Source organism: Chaetodon trifascialis, chromosome 8 (genome assembly GCF_039877785.1).
Source record: "Chaetodon trifascialis isolate fChaTrf1 chromosome 8, fChaTrf1.hap1, whole genome shotgun sequence".
Taxonomy (NCBI): Eukaryota; Metazoa; Chordata; class Actinopteri; order Chaetodontiformes; family Chaetodontidae; genus Chaetodon; species Chaetodon trifascialis.
This window is the reverse complement of record NC_092063.1, coordinates 4,329,939-4,349,579: the sequence shown is the minus strand read 5'-3', so window position 1 is coordinate 4,349,579 and position 19,641 is coordinate 4,329,939. Positions and strand designations below refer to the sequence as shown.

The window sequence follows — 19,641 nt, the reverse complement described above, 5'->3', positions numbered from 1 at the left end:
TCTCGTCACTGCACGCAGTGAAGCTCAAACGTTTATGTGAAGCAACAATGAGCAAAATGCATTTTTAAGCTGAGAGACTTCAGCCGTACGCTCGCTCCACCGCACTGTCACTGTCAGAGATGCACAGCAACGATGCGTTCAAGACGTCACACTGCTCCAAGGTCATGTCCATGTCTGTGAAGTTCCTGCATATCACATCTATGTTCTGGATGGACGTGTCTCCATACTTGGCTCCAAACCTGGCCTCTGCGCTGGCTCTCACCATCAGCAGAGTGTCTGCAGGGTCAAAGCGCTGCTGAAACCTTCTGCCACATGGCGCTTGGACAGCTAGGAGCAAGCTGCCAGAGGCTCCAGCTTCTTTGGTCATTACTGGTCTTGGGTCAGGGGGTTTAGGCCAGACCCTGAGGTGCACTTTGGCCCTCATGTTTACCTCAGACCTGCTAATCTGGGTCACTGTTTGGAGATCTGGGTCCTCATGTCTGTGCCTTTGCTGCAGGACAGCATCATCAGTCAGGCTGAGCTTGGACATCTGTCTGTCCAGGCTTCTCTGGGAACTCACCTCTGACTGCCTCCTCTTTATGGGGGGGAGGACCTTGTTCTTGTTTAAGGAGTGTGGTGGAACAGGAGGGATTTCTTGCAGCATCTGCAGGACCCGATCCTGGCTCAGCTGTCTGGCCTGCCACATTATGGGCTGGGACTGGGAGCGGAGGTGTCCGTCCGGCCTGCTGTACTCAGGAGAGTCTGGAGGCACAGGTGGCCTCTGGATGCTGTTCACAGCGGCTCTCCTTTGCCCTCTGGAGGTCTTTGGCCTTGTTAAATCCATCAATAGCCATATGTTTTTGTGGAAGATGAAGATCCCCAGATGTGTCTTGGCTTCAGTCCTTGGCTTAAAGTGTAAAGAAAGTCAGAAACAACAAAACAACAAAACATAAACAGTTTAAACAATTTCCCCTCGGGAATAAATAAAGGATTTCTGATTTCTGATTTCTAAAAGTGAATATAGGTCCCGTCTGCTGCTGTTAAGATTGTTTGAGAAGCTGTTTCACGACACAGAGGAACAATTTCCTACTACTGACGCTAAAATGCAGCTAAAAACATTAAAATGCCGTTAGTAGCATTACTTTTGAGTCGCTGCCCGCCCTCTTAACCAGGTCCAGCAGGATGCCGCTCTCCAGGTTGTCATGACAGTCCGTTTGCCTTGACGACGACTACACGTGGTCGGCGGCGGGAGCCCCCTGGTGTCGGAAGTACGAAACTGCAGCTAAATTCAGCCGTTTTCACCTGAACGATGCGCGACGCTCCGGCTCCAAAAGCACACTTAAAATCGTTATATCGCATTAATACTTCGTGAATGCTTCTTCCACCGCTGCTTTTACAGCTGGAGCCTGTAAAAGATCCCAAACAGAGGTCATGAGTTGTTTTCTGTGGCGGATTTATCACGTGGATTAGAATTACTGATTGCATGAAGCTGTTTATGTTGTAGCTGGTAAGCGGTGTAATTTCAATTATTTTATTGCTTTTACAGCCAGACAGCATGTGAATTCCCTCCTCTCGGAGATCAATACAGTTTTATCTGAAACTCTAACAATACATCCTGAGTTACTGATTATATTTTGTATTAATAATATGAATGTGTGAAAGAACTGGCAGTTATCTAATGAATCTAGTGGAAGAGAAGAAAAAAAAGTAGCAGAAAATGGAAATACTGAAGTACAGGTACTGCACTTCAATACTTTTTTACACATTAGGTTGTGATAATGTCAGAATGTAAATAAAATATTTAAAGGGAAAACATTTGTTGATTTTAAAGTATTTTTATAAATAACAGCTGGGACTGTGGAACTGCAAACAACAGGAAACATATGGGTGAAAGACCAAAGCAGTGTTCAGGTCTCACTACGCTCACTGCCATTAGCAGAGAGTTATAAAAGATGACACAATCAAATCATGACTGTGTACTTTGGACAGCAAGTAAGAAAACTACCTGAGGAAACTCTCAGGTAAAAATACCCATCAACAAAATGTTTCTCACATGAATAAAATCTAACACAAATTCACAACCATCAACCGAGTGGATTTTTTTTATTAAGCTACTGTTTATAAATTCTGTTGAATTAATGGTTATATATATATATAATATATATAATACAGTGCATTCCTGTAAAACAATACACCAATCACCTCAAATGAAGAATAACAGCATATTTCATCATTTATAAATTAAATGAAAAATCACATTGAGATCATTTACAGAGGATTTAACAGCTCTGAGTCCACCACTAAAAACCTTTGTTTCATTAGTTCCCAAAAACATTTCTGAAGTATTATTCCAGCACCTCTGCTGCTTAGGTTTTCCTCCCAGATAAATGTAGTACTGTTGGCATGTTTACTTTTTCCTTCCTGAAGAAGATGTGTGAAAACTGCTTCTGTCCCATGAAGGCTGCAGTTTGCCTATAGTCCATTATAAATATGTCAATGTCAAAAACATTCAGTTCACTATGATGCAAGACTAAGAATTTTGGTCAATCAGTTTGGTCCTTTTCCTTTGATAAACAATAGAAACAAACCGCTGTTAGCAGTGAGCAAAGACTTCTGGACCCCTCTGTCGTTCCCTTCACTGATTTAAATTAAAAACAAATTGATCTACAATCAAAAACTGGATTAAAAAAGATCATTCGGAGGTATATTATAACAATTAAACATGCAACATTATAATTAACAGTAGTTTTATGTAGATTAAACCCTGGGAATGCAGTGGGTAAAGACTACGGTCAGTGAAATGATAGCTAACGCTGTACAGAGAATAATAACACTTAACTTCACCAAACAGCAGTAGTGGCTAGCTGACAGCCCTTCAACGGGGACATGCTGTAGATATTCAATCATGTAATGCATAAAGTGGCAAAAAGCAGCACTTGTTGCTCTCTAAGGTAAGTCGAGCAGGTTGTGTTGTGCGTAAAGATCCTCTGTGGTCTGGTACACCTCAGAGATCAGAGGCAGAGCTTCCCCCAGCATGGCCACGACCTGCTCTGGGGAGCCCACGTTCATCACTTCAAAGAAAGCCGGACGCCCCGGGAGCATGCAGAAGGCCATGCCTGCAGTCTTACGGATCACCCAGGGGTGGTGCTGGGCGAGAGACTCATTGTAGGCCTCTGCGCACATGACTGATGTCTTGCTGTCCTCGCTGCTGGTGCGGAGGCGCTCCAGGAAGAGCTCCAGCCACCTCAGCGCACGGTGGAGCCTCAGCAGAGTGCGGCAGCCCGACTCTGGGTGGCTGCCTCTCTTGGTCAGGTCCACCAGTTCCTGCTCCAGCTCATACTGAACCATTGACTGGATGGTGACATACTGAGACCCGTTCTCACCCTCCAGGTGGGACACCAGGACCTTGATTTTGTTGACAGCATCCTTGGAAATGAAGCCAAAGACACTCCCCAAGCTGTTCAGGAATCTATTAGAGGCGCAAACAAAGCAGCATGTTAACACTTAAATGGCTCCTTGTGGACTGTGACAGCTGAGTGTAGTGTGGACAGGAAACGTCCAACAAATGCCAAAAGACTTCACTTTAAACCACTTACTTTACAAGACCACGCCACCCAGCGACGTAGTGTTCAAGATAGACGTCTTTACTGTCCGACAAACACAGCTTGAAAGTATCGAGGACCTCCTGTAAGCTGAATTTCTGCTCTTCTGAAGCCACAGGAGCAGCCATGGTTTTCTAGACGTTAGCGCTGTCGACACGAGCGGAAAAGCAATAAAATGAATGAGCAAATGCTGCTAAAGCTGCTAACAACCTGGAGGTGGCGACGAGTGTGCGTCCCAAGGTGAACAGTCAAATCCTGAGCACATTACCTGCGAGGAAGCCGAGAATCGAAACGAAAATTTAGCATCTCTCCTCGTCTCTGGAGAGCGAGAGATCGTTCCTCGGTTAATCCGCTCCTACTGCGCAAACTCGAGCCGGAAAACACAGGAAATTGGCAAACTTGCCTTCAAAATAAAAGCATTGGCGTCGGGGGTCAGGGAGACATTCTGCCAGTCTTGATGGCGCCTGAATTTGGCTTATTATTTTGAAAACGCTTCCCGGATGTTTTAATGTTTTGCTGATTGTAGCTTGAAACAGGCTACAAACCGTAGCGATTCGACCCACATGTATACAAGTTAGACAATAATCATTTCTTCCTAAAGGAGGGGGTATTCATCGGTAGCAGACAGGTCACCCGAGTCAGCGAGTTGTCCTTCCCCTATCTTCAAAACTAGGCCGACCTGATGAGACAGCATGCCTGAAATAAAAGTCACACCACTGGGTGAGCAGCGTTACAGCGGCTAGCTAAGTTAGCAAGTCAATGCTAGTTCCGTCAACAATAAATGTGTAAAAGAAAAAAAAAATAACTAAACTATCTTTTCGTTAAACGTCGGGCTCTCTTTGAACAGTAATAACATGTTCATTTTCTGTAATGGTGGTCAAAACCGGCTTGTAAGGTCTCACCCGTTAATGATAGTAGCCGTTGTTAGCTGGAAAAGCTAACTTAGTGGTTTGATTGTGTGTGTTGAAGCTTTCTCTCGACCCTCTCCAAGGTGCTGGACAGGATGTCGGCCGCAGCTGCATCCTGGTTTCCATTGGAGGCAAAAACATAATGCTGGACTGTGGGATGCACATGGGATACAATGATGATGTGAGTCAGGCAGCTTATTATTCAGCAGAAAAACAACAAGAGGAGTTTGCTTCTTTGGTTTCATTCTGTCATAAACAATCTACATATGACACACCTCCAAAATACTTGAAGACATTGGACCCAGATCACGATGACGACAAAGACTGCTGTGTCTTCATCAAAACACAGACTTAAATCAAAGTTGTGACATGAAGATTTTAGCATAACAGACTATTAAACATTGCACAGGCTGTACTTACACCAACCTCACCTCCTGCCTTGTTGTTCAATAAAACGTTTTTTTTTTTTTTTTACATTGGCAGTTTCATGACCAGCTGTTGGTCAACCAGACCAGTTAACCATCACTTTGAAATTAGAGCTGAAGATTACATGATTAATTGATTAGTCAGGCTGCAGGGGAAAAAAATCATAAGTAAGCAAGCAATAACACTTGTTTTAGATAAATGTTCACTTAATGTGCACATTTGTTATTATTTTATCAGATGGAGTAAAACAACAACATGATATCAGCATTATAAATGGCCCATCAGCCGATCTGTTCTCTAAATATTCCCATCAGCCATGGGAAAACTCATATTAGTTGACCACTAGTACCCACAACAGTGTTGTTACAAAAGGGGCTTTATTTGTGAAGAATGTGTTCCACTCAAAAACTGCATTTAAAAACCTCAAACTGTGAGTTTTGTACATTTTGGACTTTAATCCTGTTGTTTCATTGCAGAGACGTTTCCCAGACTTTTCTTATATCACCCAGAATGGACGTCTGACAGACTTTTTGGACTGTGTGATCATCAGGTCCGTTAATGTTTACAGTACACTGCCGCTTCTCTCTCTCATGGATATGTGTGGAGTAAATGAAACAGTCTGATGTGTTACGCCTGTTCCTCTCTCAGCCACTTCCACTTGGACCACTGCGGCGCTCTGCCCTTCATGAGTGAGATGGTGGGCTACGATGGACCCATCTACATGACCCATCCCACCAAGGCTATCTGTCCCATCTTGCTGGAAGACTTCCGGAAGATCACCGTCGACAAAAAGGGAGAAACCAACTTCTTCACCTCGCAGATGATCAAGGACTGCATGAAGAAAGTGATACCTTTGAACCTCCACCAAACTGTCCAGGTGCAGTGCCGATGCCCACACATCCACCTGTTTCTCATTTCTGCACCAGCTGCTCGTCCTTTTTGATGGCATATCAAGCTGTTTCTGCTGTGCTGCCGGCAGGTGGATGATGAGCTGGAGATCAAGGCGTACTATGCAGGTCATGTCCTGGGAGCTGCTATGGTGCACATCAAAGTGGGATCCGAGTCTGTGGTCTACACTGTGAGTGTAAACAAGCTCGCGCTGTGTCAGAGTCAGTGAGTTTAACAACCAAGATCACTGAATAACATCTTTTTCATTTCAGGGAGACTATAACATGACACCTGACAGACATTTAGGGTGAGTGCTTTAATGGTTATATGAGTTTATCCATACGCACTGTGCACCCTCTTCACCCTCGTGTTGTGTGTTTGCAGAGCTGCATGGATCGATAAGTGCCGTCCGGATATCCTCATCTCAGAGTCGACGTATGCCACCACCATCCGCGACTCCAAGAGATGCAGAGAGAGAGACTTTTTGAAGAAAGTGCATGAAACCATAGAGAGAGGAGGGAAGGTCAGAGTCACAGTTAGTTGAATGGATTTAGCGATGGAGGTTTTTTGTTGTCATAAATCAGATGTTAGTTTTCTAAAATCTTTGGTTTCTTGTCACCTTCTCAGGTTCTCATTCCGGTTTTTGCGCTCGGACGAGCACAAGAGCTCTGCATCCTGTTGGAAACGTTTTGGTAGGTTTTAAAACAAACCTCAGATACAGCTCATGAATTTCCACTGTGATGACTGATCCCTCCCTGAGTGATGTTAGATAGAGGCCTTTTTTCTTCTTTGTAATTGTTGGTGTTCAAATCAATGTAATAATGTATGATAATAATAATAATAATTATGTGGTGTAATTGCAATGATCACAATACACAAAGGCCACAAATTGGACTGAAACCTGACAGCTTCCTCAATAGCTATATTCATTTTCTGAAGCTTGATAGAATAATGGTGGTGTATGAACGTCTTCATATTAAGTGGCGGCTCATTGGGCGGACACGCTAATTAGCTTTTCTCCCGAACCAGGGAGAGAATGAACCTAAAGGCCCCAATCTACTTCTCCACTGGGCTGACGGAGAAAGCTAATCATTATTACAAGCTCTTCATAACGTGGACCAACCAGAAGATTCGAAAAACCTTCGTACAGAGAAACATGTTTGAATTCAAGCACATCAAGGCCTTTGATCGCTCCTACGCTGATAACCCCGGACCGATGGTGAGCATGGTTCTTCCTCCAAAGTGTGCAAGTGTTTAAAAAGATTCGGGATAAAAATTCAAGTGAATTACAGCAACATGTTCACCTCCAGGTGGTGTTCGCTACACCAGGTATGCTGCATGCCGGGCAGTCTTTGCAGATCTTCAAGAAATGGGCTGGAAATGAGAAGAACATGGTGAGTGTGGAAGATGGAAGGAAATGGAAGATGAAAAATAAATAAATAAACTTAATAAACAACTAGTTCTGCTTGATTTCAGGTAATCATGCCTGGGTATTGTGTCCAAGGAACAATCGGTTACAAGATCCTAAATGGGCAGAGGAAACTGGAGATGGAAGGGAGAGCAACAGTAAGAGGATTTTAAATGATTTCTCTCATCTCTCAGCTTCTGTCTGTTAATGCAAGGAATAGTTAGCTTAGCATAAGGACTGAAAGCGGCTAAACGGCTAGCCCGGCTCTGTCCATTTGTAAGGAAAATTACAATTACAATTAGTCATTTGACAGACGTACATATGAATTCACACACTGATGGCACATCATCGGGGTTCAGTATCTTGCTCAAGGATACTACAGCACGTGGATTGCCGAGGCCAGAGATCGAACCACCGACCTCCTGATTGGCTCTAACACCTGAGCCACAGCCGCCCTCTGCCAGGTGGCGCCTCTAAAGTTCACTAACTAACATGGTTCTGTGTGCAACTGCTTCTTATGCAGTGAAATAGTCCATTACTCCCAGTAAAGCCACAGCATGTCACCTTCACACTTTGATTTGCGCACAAATTAAACAGGTTATAACATGTAAATTATATGTCATGCTAAGCTAAGCTAATGTCTCCTGGCTGGAGCATTATATTAAAAAATGAATATGAGAGATTTAGATCTTCTAACTTTGAGAGCTGTTTGCACCTTATTGTTCTCTAAACATCAAACTATTCCTTAGAAATAACTTCCCAATAATGAAACTGTGAAAAACAACACTGCTGTGACGTTTGACTCATTTTTCTGTGATTGCTGCAGCTGGATGTGAAGCTACAGGTGGAGTACATGTCCTTCAGTGCTCATGCAGATGCCAAAGGCATCATGCAGCTCATTCGTATGGCGGAGCCGCGAAACATGCTGCTGGTACACGGGGAGGCGGTGAAAATGGAGTTCCTGAAGGGAAAGATCGAACAGGAGTTCAGTAAGTGTCTCAATCCGCACTGGTTAGCAGAGTAGACCTGTGCAGCACACACCAGTGATGTCAGGCTCATTGTGAGTAAGTGGTGAAAGTGTGTGTGCTCACAGTCGGAGAACAAGGTGTTTTCAGTCTTGTTAACGTTTCTGTTTTTAAATGGCAGGCATAGACTGCCACATGCCAGCTAACGGAGAGACAGCGACCGTGTCAACGAACCCCAGCGTGCCTGTGGACATCTCACTCAACCTGCTGAAGAGGGAGATGGCTCTCGGAGGTCTGTTTCGTTGATGGTTTGGACACCTTTGGAATTTGTTTAATTGACACAGCAAGGAGAGAAGAAGCGGCACAAAGTTTGACTGCGGTCACGATGGTTTCGGGGCAGAGTACCAACAGAGTTTCAGTTCAGGTTCAGCTCATCGGGCGTAACACTTTGATTTCTTTGTTTGCATGCTGTCTAGCCCCTAAATGTCACAGATGGCATGTATGTGAGGTGGTAGGACTCTGAAGGTAAGAAGAGAGAAATGAAGCTAAAAGCTCATTTTCTTCTGTGGTTCCTGGGAGGAGGCCACTGGTGATGCATAGGTCGACGTGGTAAAATGTTTAACAGACAGTCGTGAATTATTGTGACACACACATGCAAAACAAACACACATCAGTGTGTGTTTGCTCTTAGCATCTCTATTTGAGATGAGGGCCAACTCTACGAGCCCTCACCTGTGCTTTAATGTAATTATTTATTTATTTTCCTGTGTTGAAGGGCCTCTTCCTGACCCGAAAAAGCCTCGCACCATGCATGGAACCCTGATCATGAAAGAAAATGTAAGTTCGCCGTCATCGCACGCACACAGGCGCGGCTGTGGTGGTCGACAGATGATGACCCCTCCTGTGTTTCCCTGAATGCAGAGTCTGAAGCTGGTGTCGTCGGAGCAGGCCCTGAAGGAGCTGGGCCTCAACGAACATCAGCTACGCTTCACCTGCCGAGTGCAGCTCCAGGACCCGCACAGCGACGCCGACACGCTTCACAGAATCTACACACACCTGAAGAGGTGAGAAGAGGAGGCCCCTCCTGCATCTGCTTATTAATCTGCATTATTTCATTGTTCGTCTCCACCTTCCTCCTGTGAACCACATCACTGTTTTTCTGCCTTCTCTTCTGCTTGTATCATGCTATCATTCTGCTCGATTCTTTTAGTTTATTTGTGATATACTTGAGCACGCTGTGTGCAGTGTCGTTTCCGTTGGAGAATTCATTTCGGACCTTATCAAGATGTTAAACTTGACGCTTAACCTTTGCCTGTCTGTGCTTCAGCGTGTTAAAAGGCTACACCATCCAGCACCTCCCCGACGGCACAGTCATGGTGGAGTCTATCGTCATCAAAGTCTCCTCCTCCGCTGAAGACACCAGCACCAAGGTCCTTCTGCTTTCCTGGAGTTATCAGGTAAAACCTCCATTGTCTGTGCTTCACTGATTTATTGTTACAGTGGCAGCTAAATGGTCTTTTAAGGGTCCAGTGAGCGGGGTTTAGTGGCATCAGGCGGAGATGTTGCAGATTGCAACCAACTGACACCCCTCATCTCACCTTCCTGACGCTGTTTTGACTTCAGTTCAGATATTTATTGTTCCACGAGTGGGAATTCTTGTGACAGAGAGGCAGCATAAAAACAAACACAGTGAAGTCTGTTTTACAGGTAATGAAGGCGTGTACGGGCCTCTCCAGGTAGACAGGCAGCCTCTTGTTTTTGAGATATTTTGCATGCAGTGAAAAGCAGATTTCGAAACACTGCTTGTACATTTGTTTGTGGAAACCAACCAAAGTTTATCACTTCATGGTCATATTATTTAAGACAAGGAATCAAAAGGAGACCTAATTCTCTTTGTCTTACCTCTGAAAATGTAGCCCCACAGCACTTTAGCACATCAGTTTTATCTTCATTAAGAAGTCAAATCCACTGTTTTTTTCTTCAGTACATTGTATAAGCTTTGTGATTGGCTGAAGTCATTCATGGACATACAGTATACAGTATTAAAGGAGATTCACTGAGATGTCTTACCCCAGTGTGACCTAGTTGACGCGCTTTGCTTGGTTAATTACCGTAACTGTGTGTTGCTTCCTCCAAGAATCTACAGCAGTTTGTTGCAGTTTAACAGTTTCTTTATTACTTTAATGTGCTCAACGTGAGCAACAACCATTTCTTCCCTTACCAATAGACCAAACACTCAGCTTCCCAGTAATCGTCTTAGCACCACAGCGGTCAAAAACCGTTTGCCATTCCGGGGTTAAACACCAGACATCAACAGGACCTTAATACCTGAGCCCATAGACTTACAGCAACACCAGTGAATAGCCCACACAAACCTCATGATGTATTTAACCCATATTTGGCTCCTACACATAGTATAGGAATATATAGAGGAAATATATAGTTGTGTATCATCCACATAATTATGGTGATGAACATTGTGTTTATGCATTAGTGTCTGATGGGTAGCATACAAAGGTTCAACAGAAAGGGGCCCTGAATTGATCCAGATGCAGATCTGACTAAAACCAGTGTCGCATATAAACAATAGCGGGACATGACACAACCCTGTGGGGATGATTAATGAGCTTGCATGAGAGCTCCTGTCTTGGCAAAAAAATGTAGGTAACTAGTCAGCAAGATGCTAAAAGGTTAGTGTTTAAAATGCAGCTCCATACAAAAAGTATTTTACAGTACATAAACACACCCCACATCCTGCAGGAACTGTGCAGTGTTGCACAAGCAGCAATAATGTTAAAACCCTCTGTGGGCTGTGGTCACACCTCCTTGAAGAGCATGAAATCTTCTCGTTCATGTTGCCTGCAGGTGGTGGACAGTTAAGTTCTGCATTATCAGCAGTCCTGGGAAATAAACCGTAACAGTACGAAGACATCTGTCAAATAGATTAGCTCTGCTATAAATAGAATAATCTATCTATAATAGATTTGAATAGCTGTAAATAAGTTGAGATATCCTTCATGACAGTTAAGCAGGTGAAATTCAGCCAAGGCTGCAGGATTGTGTTCAGTTGTCTGCATTATTTTTATCAGGCGCTGTAAGAGTGATCAAAGCTTCATTTATTTCTGCAGAAATTGTTGCAGCTCACAGAATCACAGCTGACGCAAAACTGACTTCACCCTTTTCAGAAAAAGCATAAAGTTGAAAGGACGCTGGTTTCTGCAGAGACAGCTTGTGTCCTCAGCTGCAGCTCCTGCAAAGTCAGTCATGAAATTTACTCAGTTTTCCTCAAAACTGCACCTTAAATACAGAGGATGAGTGCAGAAACTCTTCCCTCCAGCTGGGAGAACATTGCTGTTTGGTGAAATCCAAAATTCTTCGCCACAGTAGCCCAAAACGGACGCGCTAGCTATCACTTTCTTAACATCTCGAGATCGCAAGTGAATCCTTCCGTTATCTTGAGAAAAAGAGCTTTGCTAGCTGGAAATAACGAGATGCTCAAGTTGATGTTGATCAGACATCAGAGCGCTGTGCCAGCGTGAGTAGATGGCATCTCGACAACTGCTCGCTTCTCAACATTTAAGGAGCTGACTCGCCCGGCTGCATCTTCACAGGGGAGCGCACTTCAGTGATCCTGCTGATCATTGATGTGCATGGAACCGCACCATTCAGCTTCGACTCCACCCCAGCAGCCACGACAGTGATGCTGAAGGTTGAAATCAGATGCCATCAGATGAACATGACGCTCATTTTCCAGTTGTCCATAATTCTCCTGTAATCATGAGAAAACAAAAGTCCCTCTCTTGTCATAAATGACCTCATTATCCCGAGAAATCAGCCTTTAGTTTTCTGGAGATTAGGAGACAAATCAACCCCTTATGTTGAACTTGTGATCTCAAGTTAAGGGTGTTAAAAAAATAACTGCAAGTATGGCCGGGCTGAGTTTCCACAGACCGCACTGCAGGAGGGGTATCAGTCAAACCATCTTTACATGCCCACACAGTGTTGTGGAAAGGTTTGAGATGTGAAGACACTGTGGGTGGACAGTGTGAGAGCAGAGGCTTTGAAAGTGAGAATAAGATTAAAGTGGAGGGTGGGGAAACCTGTCTGTTAAAGTCAGTCACTGCGCAATGGAAAGAGGGTGGGTTATGTGGCTTCATGTGTTCCGCGCAAAGCACAAAGGCCGAGATAAGAAACGATGTGGTGTGTGTTTGTGCCTCTCCGCGCTTCTTTTTCTACCTGAAGTTGTCTCCGAAAGGTCCTCTGATCGCTGCAGAAGTTCACTCATGTTGTTTTCGAGGGGAATCAGGAAAAACATGGAACCCGTTTGATTATTGATCGTCAACAACGGTAAAGAAATGTGTAGAGGATAAAAATACAAGGTACAAAACAGATTCATGTGAAAACTGAAACCTAAATGTCACAAGTGGAAATATAAGTCATTTTTCTGGAGCAACTGGTTTCAGCCTTCAAAAGTAAGAATTTTCTGTTTTCAGACATTTAGAAAGCACACAGTTAATCAAGAACATGTTCTGTAGATTAATAATAATAAATAATAAATAATTGATAGTTGTAGCTGCAGTTGACTGTAATATGCAGCAGATCAGTGGTTACCAGCCCGGGTCAGGGGGGTCACAGTTTGATGAAAATTCTGAAATGCCACCACAGAATTTCTGACCTTTCATTAATATTTGCATGTTTCTGTCATGTGTAATATCAGATTGTTTTACATCTGCAGAGGTTATTCAGGTGAAACCATCATTCTCACACATGCAAAAACGAGGGCTCGAAAGTAGCAGCTGCTCCATTTTTAAAAAATTGGGGAACTATTGTACAAGAAGTTACTTCTGAACACTGCTTTCATTTCCCTGAAATCCTTTGATGTACTGACAACACGCCGAGGTATCAGTGATTAAAGTGAAAATGTGTAATTTCCTACAATGCTTCTTTTTTGACATCGTGCTGGTTTTCTCTGTCAGGACGAGGATCTGGGGAGCTTCCTCTCATCTCTGCTGAAGAAGGGGCTTCCATCTGGACTCTGCTGAGGGGACTTTTGTCCCGAAACTACGGACATTTGAAGGGAATCCGACCCTCAGAACCTGTATCATGGAGGATGGTGAAGTCTGCTTCCCAGTGCGGAAATCTTCAAAACATCAACATTTGTCTCCCTAAATGCGTCCAGGCCGCTGCCCCTGATTGGCCCATGATTCTTTTTGGCGACTCTTTCGTGGACTCATTTATAAACTGCACAAGAAAAATAAGAAACTCAAATTTAGATTTTTCCCTTTATTTTGATGTACAAAGCCAACTTGAATAAACAGTTTTATAGAAAAGTAGAGTCTTTGTGATGCTGAAGTTACGCATGCAGACACAGTGAAGCATATACAGAGCTGTATTTACAGTGGACACGTGCCGTTACCCCCCTTTGTTCACTCCACTGTGATGATATAAATCCCCCGGTTCTTCCTGATTCGTCCCCACAGCCACGTCATCTTTAAGCTCTTCCATTTGAAGTGGCTGGTGGTGACGTAATAAAGCACGGGGTCCAGGCAGGTGTTGAGGATGACGAGCGCCATGGTGACCCGCCTGGCGTGGTAGATGGCGTTGGCAGCAGAGCAGCTCTGGATGATGTCCATGCGTCGCAGGAGGTGCAGCAGGTAGACCAGGTGGTTGGGCAGGAAGCAGAGCAGCATTATAGCCAGGATGGTGTAAATGACCCTCACGGCTTTTTGGGCCGCTTTAGTCCCGATCGCGGAAATGCGCCTTGCAGCCAGCGGGTAGCACACCAGGGTGATCAGGGAGGGCAGCAGGGAGCCAAAGGTCAGGCACAGGAAGCTGTACCCCGCCAAACGCGAGCTCCACTCATTCTTGGCGAAGTTCTCAAAGCATCTGTGGTTTCCAGATTTGTCTGCGTTGGTTTCCAGAGGTCCCATGAGGACAAAGACCAGCATAGCCACTCCAACTGCACACCAGAGCAACGCGCTCACAACCAGGGACCACCAGGGGCTCCGCAGCCTCAGGTAGATGAGCGGGTGCACAGTGGCCATGTAGCGGTCCACGCAGATACAAGTCATGAAGCAGATGCTCATGTAGATGTTGGCGTAGAACAGAATCCCGGTGATGCGGCAGGCGACGTCGCCAAAAACCCAGTTGTTGCTGTTGATGTGGTAGTGGATCTTGAAGGGCAGAGTGCAGAGGATGACGATGTCTGCCAGAGCCAGATTGCTGATGTACACACTGAAGGCTGTGCGGGACGCGGTCCTGAAGGTGAAGACGAAGAAGGCAGCCAGATTTCCTGGTAGGCCTACAACTAAGGCTACGATGTATACCACTGGGAACAGGTAGTACTGGTACTCTGCCGAAGGGACGCTGCAGTTGTTGTTGGTCGCGTTCATCGTTGCAGATGGAGTGTTTTGTCAGCGCAGTTGGATGAAAGTCAGGCGGCGTAGGCTGATTCTCATGAACGCTGCTGCATCGCTGGCTTCAGCTTTTCTGTGACTGTAGCAACACAAACATGTTTCCATTCAGTTTTTCCATGTTTACTCTCACAGCACATCGGAAACACATCCGTTAAAAACAGTTTTAAATGTTTCTATGCAGCGTTTAACACATTTCTTTTGCTGACAACATTACTCTGTATTGAGGTTTGTGGAAACAAAAAGCGAAAAGCTCAGGTGAATGTTTGGAGGTGTACTCGCACATGGAAGTATAACTTATCATTTATCTTAGAAAAAGAGGGTAAAACACTGACAACAAACAAAGTTATCACATGTATGAAGCTGAAGAGTTTTTACCACATTTTCAGGTTTTACAACTCTTCAGAAACATTAGATTTATGTTTTCTAAACTCATAACACAAACTATTTTTTATTTAAAAAAAACACTTACCAAGTTGTTCAGTGTCTCCTCTGTCTGATCTCTTCCTGCAGAAAGCTCCTCTGCATGCTGAACACTCATGAGATAAAAGCTGGTTTATTGCGCTTCGTTGGTGCGGCTCCTCTCAGAATACACTGAGTGTGATCATGCTGCTCCTCATCAAGCCTCTGAATTTCCTGTTTCAGTGGGTGCAGATTAGGGGAGGGACAGGAAACCCTAACCTGACACAAGTCGGGCCAAGTCTATTTTGTGTCGTCTATTTTTATGACCCACCCACTGATGTATATTAAGATGCTGTGTATGTGTGTGTTTTCTAATAATTCGCAGTTATTTTTTGGTTTTAATACATCAGTGCAAGAAATCCACCCAAATTACAACAATCTTCGAATACAAATATGAGAAATGTGGAAATCACTGTGTTTCCACCTCATCCTTTATGCATTTCTAGAAGAAAAATACCCCTGTGGAGGAAATGCTTTTCTGTCCTGTTACACATCCTGTATGACCTTCTTTTACATGCAGCAGCTCGTCCTGACTCTGTCACCCAGTCTTAAAAAAGAGGCTCGACAGTATCTTAGAATTATTCTGTCCAATGATGATTGATGCCTGGGTCCAGACCTGCAGCGATTGCAGAAAAAACAGCTAAAGTTTCCTCAAAATTCTGGAGAGAACACAACTCTAATCTGCAGCTTTGGGGGCATCCACAGTACCAGCATACCCTCATCTCCCCGGCATTTCCAGCAGGTCACATTATGTGTATTTTTATGTAAAGTATATTTAGAATTTGTTGTGGTAGTTTGTTAGAATTACACAAAATGCACATTCTCTTTTCTGTCAGGCCCTCAGTGTCTGAGGTTTTACCTTAACCAGGTTATCCAGTTTTTAATTCGTGCAGAGCTAAATGGAAAAAAGGAGTTCAACTTGGTTCTCAGGCCATTTTCATGCAAAGTAATGTGCACAGCATCCAAATACTGTGTATAACTTGTGTGCATAAAATTCATATCTTTTGTTTCTTAACTTGCTGTCTGGTAATTTAAACATTATGAGGTATTTTGAAAGGTGCACCATATATGAGCCAAGATGATGAAGGCCTTAAAGTTAGATTTTAATACAAGAGTCCTGGACCCTCTTCAAGACAAAGCCTCAAGATCAGATAATAAAGCAGAACCATATCATGTCAGTTAATATTGTGCTTTAGTAGAACATATTCTTAAATAAAATTACCCCTTTATCAAATTACCACAAACCAGTTACCACCCGTGAAACCAGGGACAGCTGCTCACCTTGCCTGGTTTGTAATCCACATTTAGTAGTTTCTGGTAACATTTTTAATCCTCTTCTCATAAATTCAGTCATTATGTAAAGTTTTGTGACTTGAATTATTTGTCACTACATTTCAGTATGTTTTGGCGCCGAAATAGTTTTTGTCCAATTTGATTTGATTTAATGCTTTTAATTTGAAAGATCACGACCGGAAGTTTATTGGTGTACTGCAGAATGGAAAGCGGAAATTGGCGCTCACAACCGGCATTGCTTTCAATAAAGTTCAGAGAGGAAAAAAAAAAAAACGGCATGAGACTAAAGGCTATGTGACAGTTAGCTAGCTGGTTTAAGTTCATATCGTAACTCCAAAACTGAGGAAAAAGTCGTTATATTCTTAGTTTAGATCGTCTTTCGCCCTCATTTAACCATGATTTAAACACACTAATATTTCAATAATGGACCAGTCCACTGTGCCAAAGGCAACAGGCGGAGAGGATTCACATTCAGATAAGTGCTATATCTGCCTGAGCCCCTTTGAGAGGCAAGCAGTGGCCTCTCTGGAGAAATGTCATCATGTCTTTTGCCTTGAATGTATTCTCCAGTGGTCTCAGGTAAACGTCCACGTCACCTGTCATTCAGGTACTTTTATCAGATTAAGGTATCATAGAAAGTCTGCCAATAAAGTGAACTAATGTCAGTGTCAGACTAACGTCAACATCTTTGGACGAGCTGATTTGTGTTTCAAAACAAGAGTAATTGTCCCAACTTAATGTCCCATTGTTGAAGGACAAAGACATAAGACACTGGATGCGGTGACATGTGAACATCATTTAATATTTCTTGTCACAGTCCAGGACGTCTTCTTCTCTGTGAACTGAACGTGAATCACATTATAAATACTTTGTTTCAGACAGCCAACACCTGCCCCGTGGATCGCATCAGCTTTGCTTACATCCACCAGAGACGGTGTCCCGGAGGGGACATTCAAAAGAAGGTGATTATTTGCAGTGTGCTGAAGGAAGCTTTCTACAAAGTGTTTGGAAATATGTGGACGGTGTTGGGGAATGAAGTGTTTGTGTTGCTGCAGATCAAAGTGATGATACAGAAAATGGACGATGAGGAGGAGGAGAGCGATCGCGTTGTCTGTGAGCAGTGTGGGACCAGAGGCCGCAGGCACCGACTGCTCGTGTGCATAATGTGTGATTCAGGGTATGGCACTACAGTTCTTTAAAATTTATCTGAACCTCTTCATTTTACTCACACTGAGTGACACTGAACGCCTCCAAACACAGCTGACACTCAGTGAACGTATTGTTCCAGGTTTCATATGGACTGCTTGACACCATCAGTGAGCACATTCCCTGAAGGTGACTGGGTTTGTCCAGAGTGTGTATTCTGTCATCAGCGTACAGGTAAAGTTTTTTTTTTCTTTCTTTCCAGTTTTCCAAAGTATTCCTGAGTCCATGTATTAATCCCCTTCATCCAATCATGTGTTCACAAAGTGGTGAACCTCGCTTCATCCACGCTTGTGAACCACTGAGCCTTTCCAGGACGCCCCTTTCATACCCAATCATACCTATGATAATCTGTTTACCTGTGGAATGATCCAAACAGCTGTTTTTGGAGCGTTCCACATCTTTCCCATCCTTTAGTTGCTCCTGTCCCAACGTGTTTGAAACATGGTGCTGCATCACATCAGAATAAACATATAAAAAAAAATCAATGAAGCTGATGAGGTCAGACATTAAATATATTGTCTTTGTGCTGTTTCCTACTGAGTAAACATCAGATTATGTCATTATGTATTATTTAGGGATGTAAATAAAGTTTGACAGTCAATGTTTAAAAATCAAATAACACAAACAAACCAAAAGACATGGAAATGCTGAAGGTGAAGCCTAAAGGAAGTTGATTTTTGTGCCACACTGACATTAACTGACTCGCAGTTGCTTGCAAGAATAGATGAAATTGTCCCCGTGCAGAAGGCTCCGTGGTGGAGGAGGACATCAGTGATGGAGAACTGATGGACCTCCTCGCTGAAGTCGGTGAAACTGCATCCACCAGCACTCGCCTTCGGCTCTCCACCATCAGCCGTCCCAGCAACTCCCCTGAACGCCGCCGCAGCCAGAGGCTCCAGAGCAGAGCCAGCAGGGGTCCTTATCATCGGCCCCCAACCTCCAGGGTCAGTTCACCATCACACAGAGAGAGTATCATCTGTTGATTAGCAGGTGAAAATGCATTATTCAGTATGTTAGAGTGCGAGGAAGTCTGCAAGAGTTTGTCATTTATGTGGCAAGATGTATTTATGTTATTATTAGTACTGTGTCTCTGTCCGTAATACTGAGTTTTGTCAGTGTGAAGGTGTTTGACAGTGTTATGTCTTCATGTAAGTCACAGACGATGTTTGAAACAGTGTTGTGCAAGTTCACGCTTCACAAGAGCTCGCTCCAAGTTCAGCTCACACAGACTTAGTCCCAAAGAGTTCAAACTGGTTTCTCCTTTCTTTCTTTCTCACTTTCTTTCTTTCATAACGAGCTGCAGAGGCTGCAGATCTCCCACAGCGTAGTGTGGCACAAGTCTGCGTGCTGGTTGGAAATGACGAGCAGTGTGTTAAAATGTAAACATGTTCTTTCATTAGAATAGAAAAATGATAGAAAGTAACATCACTAAAGACAAAGATGACTGATGATGAAACATTTTAATTCACTAACAATAATATGAATTAACTTGGGTTTCTTCCCTCACATAGATACTAAATAAATATGCTGTAAATCAGAAAATCCAAACTTAAGATGCAGTGTGCCGTTAACTTTTCCCGCTCACGTTATTCAACCTCACGAATGCCACAAACCTGTTCGAGAAAGTAGGGCAAGGGAAAGTCTTGAAGTAGTTATCAGCCTGTGGTTTCGTTCATTTAACAGATGCCAGTCAGAGCGATGACTGTACGCGCTGTGGCATTCAGCCACGCTTCCTGCTTTGCTTTTTGCTTGTTATCGGCGGCGCTCGAACGCTGAGGCGCCCGCTGGTGTTTGCGGTTACGGTCTGAAACGAGCGTCTCTGCCCTCATTAGGTTTATCTGTGGCCGTTAATGTTGCTGCTGCTGCTGCTGCTCCTCGTGTAGGCATTGATTTATTGTCACCTGGTGTTGAAGCAGAGGTCAAGGCTTGGTTTCCTGCTTTCATTGGCAGTGAGAGGCTTGTGCCATCTTTGTAAGATGGTAGAGCTTCAGGTGTGGGTGGACACTCAAGATGCTTTATTTACACACTCAGAGACATCTGTGTGTACCCAGGATGCATTTCTCCTCAACAGAGACTTGAGTGCTATGCTTG

The 19,641-nt window shown here is 43.8% G+C and overlaps 4 protein-coding genes across 4 annotated transcripts; 1 reads left to right on the top strand and 3 right to left on the bottom strand.

The window, feature by feature from the left end:
* Window positions 1-79: 79 nt before the first annotated feature.
* ubxn10 (UBX domain protein 10) lies at window positions 80-826 on the bottom strand. The gene has a single exon (XM_070968784.1). It carries the CDS (start codon window positions 821-823, stop codon window positions 80-82), a length of 744 nt encoding a protein of 247 aa, XP_070824885.1. The 5' UTR covers window positions 824-826.
* A 1,238-nt stretch (window positions 827-2,064) lies between these two features.
* On the bottom strand, window positions 2,065-3,952 carry cptp (ceramide-1-phosphate transfer protein). Its single transcript, XM_070968655.1, has 3 exons — window positions 3,850-3,952; window positions 3,576-3,728; window positions 2,065-3,448 (listed from the first exon to the last, which is right to left on the bottom strand). Exons 2-3 carry the CDS (start codon window positions 3,707-3,709, stop codon window positions 2,926-2,928), a joined length of 657 nt encoding a protein of 218 aa, XP_070824756.1. The 5' UTR covers window positions 3,710-3,728; window positions 3,850-3,952; the 3' UTR covers window positions 2,065-2,925.
* Window positions 3,953-4,088: 136 nt separating this feature from the next.
* ints11 (integrator complex subunit 11) lies at window positions 4,089-13,502 on the top strand. Its single transcript, XM_070968857.1, has 17 exons — window positions 4,089-4,301; window positions 4,573-4,670; window positions 5,392-5,465; window positions 5,564-5,792; window positions 5,895-5,993; window positions 6,076-6,110; window positions 6,188-6,326; window positions 6,431-6,495; window positions 6,833-7,022; window positions 7,114-7,197; window positions 7,280-7,369; window positions 8,038-8,200; window positions 8,358-8,468; window positions 8,952-9,013; window positions 9,098-9,240; window positions 9,504-9,633; window positions 13,153-13,502. The coding sequence occupies exons 1-17, from the start codon at window positions 4,274-4,276 to the stop codon at window positions 13,216-13,218; spliced, it is 1,806 nt and encodes a 601-aa protein (XP_070824958.1). The 5' UTR covers window positions 4,089-4,273; the 3' UTR covers window positions 13,219-13,502.
* Window positions 13,448-15,093, bottom strand: LOC139335311 (lysophosphatidic acid receptor 4). The gene is made up of 2 exons (XM_070968858.1): window positions 15,062-15,093; window positions 13,448-14,671 (listed from the first exon to the last, which is right to left on the bottom strand). The coding sequence occupies exon 2, from the start codon at window positions 14,566-14,568 to the stop codon at window positions 13,603-13,605; it is 966 nt and encodes a 321-aa protein (XP_070824959.1). The 5' UTR covers window positions 14,569-14,671; window positions 15,062-15,093; the 3' UTR covers window positions 13,448-13,602.
* Between the last annotated feature and the right edge of the window lie 4,548 nt (window positions 15,094-19,641).

What these genes read in the sequence shown, in the direction of transcription:
- ubxn10 (XM_070968784.1), bottom strand. Translation starts at nt 823, where the DNA reads ATGGATTTAACAAGGCCAAAGACCTCCAGAGGGCAAAGGAGAGCCGCT.
- cptp (XM_070968655.1), bottom strand. Translation starts at nt 3,709, where the DNA reads ATGGCTGCTCCTGTGGCTTCAGAAGAGCAGAAATTCAGCTTACAGGAG. An exon ending in GGGTGGCGTGGTCTTGTAAA is followed by an intron (nt 3,449 to 3,575) that starts GTAAGTGGTTTA and finishes CGCCTCTAATAG; the next exon opens with ATTCCTGAACAGCTTGGGGA.
- LOC139335311 (XM_070968858.1), bottom strand. Translation starts at nt 14,568, where the DNA reads ATGAACGCGACCAACAACAACTGCAGCGTCCCTTCGGCAGAGTACCAG.
- ints11 (XM_070968857.1), top strand. Translation starts at nt 4,274, where the DNA reads ATGCCTGAAATAAAAGTCACACCACTGG. An exon ending in ACACCTGACAGACATTTAGG is followed by an intron (nt 6,111 to 6,187) that starts GTGAGTGCTTTA and finishes GTGTGTTTGCAG; the next exon opens with AGCTGCATGGATCGATAAGT. An exon ending in CCATAGAGAGAGGAGGGAAG is followed by an intron (nt 6,327 to 6,430) that starts GTCAGAGTCACA and finishes TCACCTTCTCAG; the next exon opens with GTTCTCATTCCGGTTTTTGC.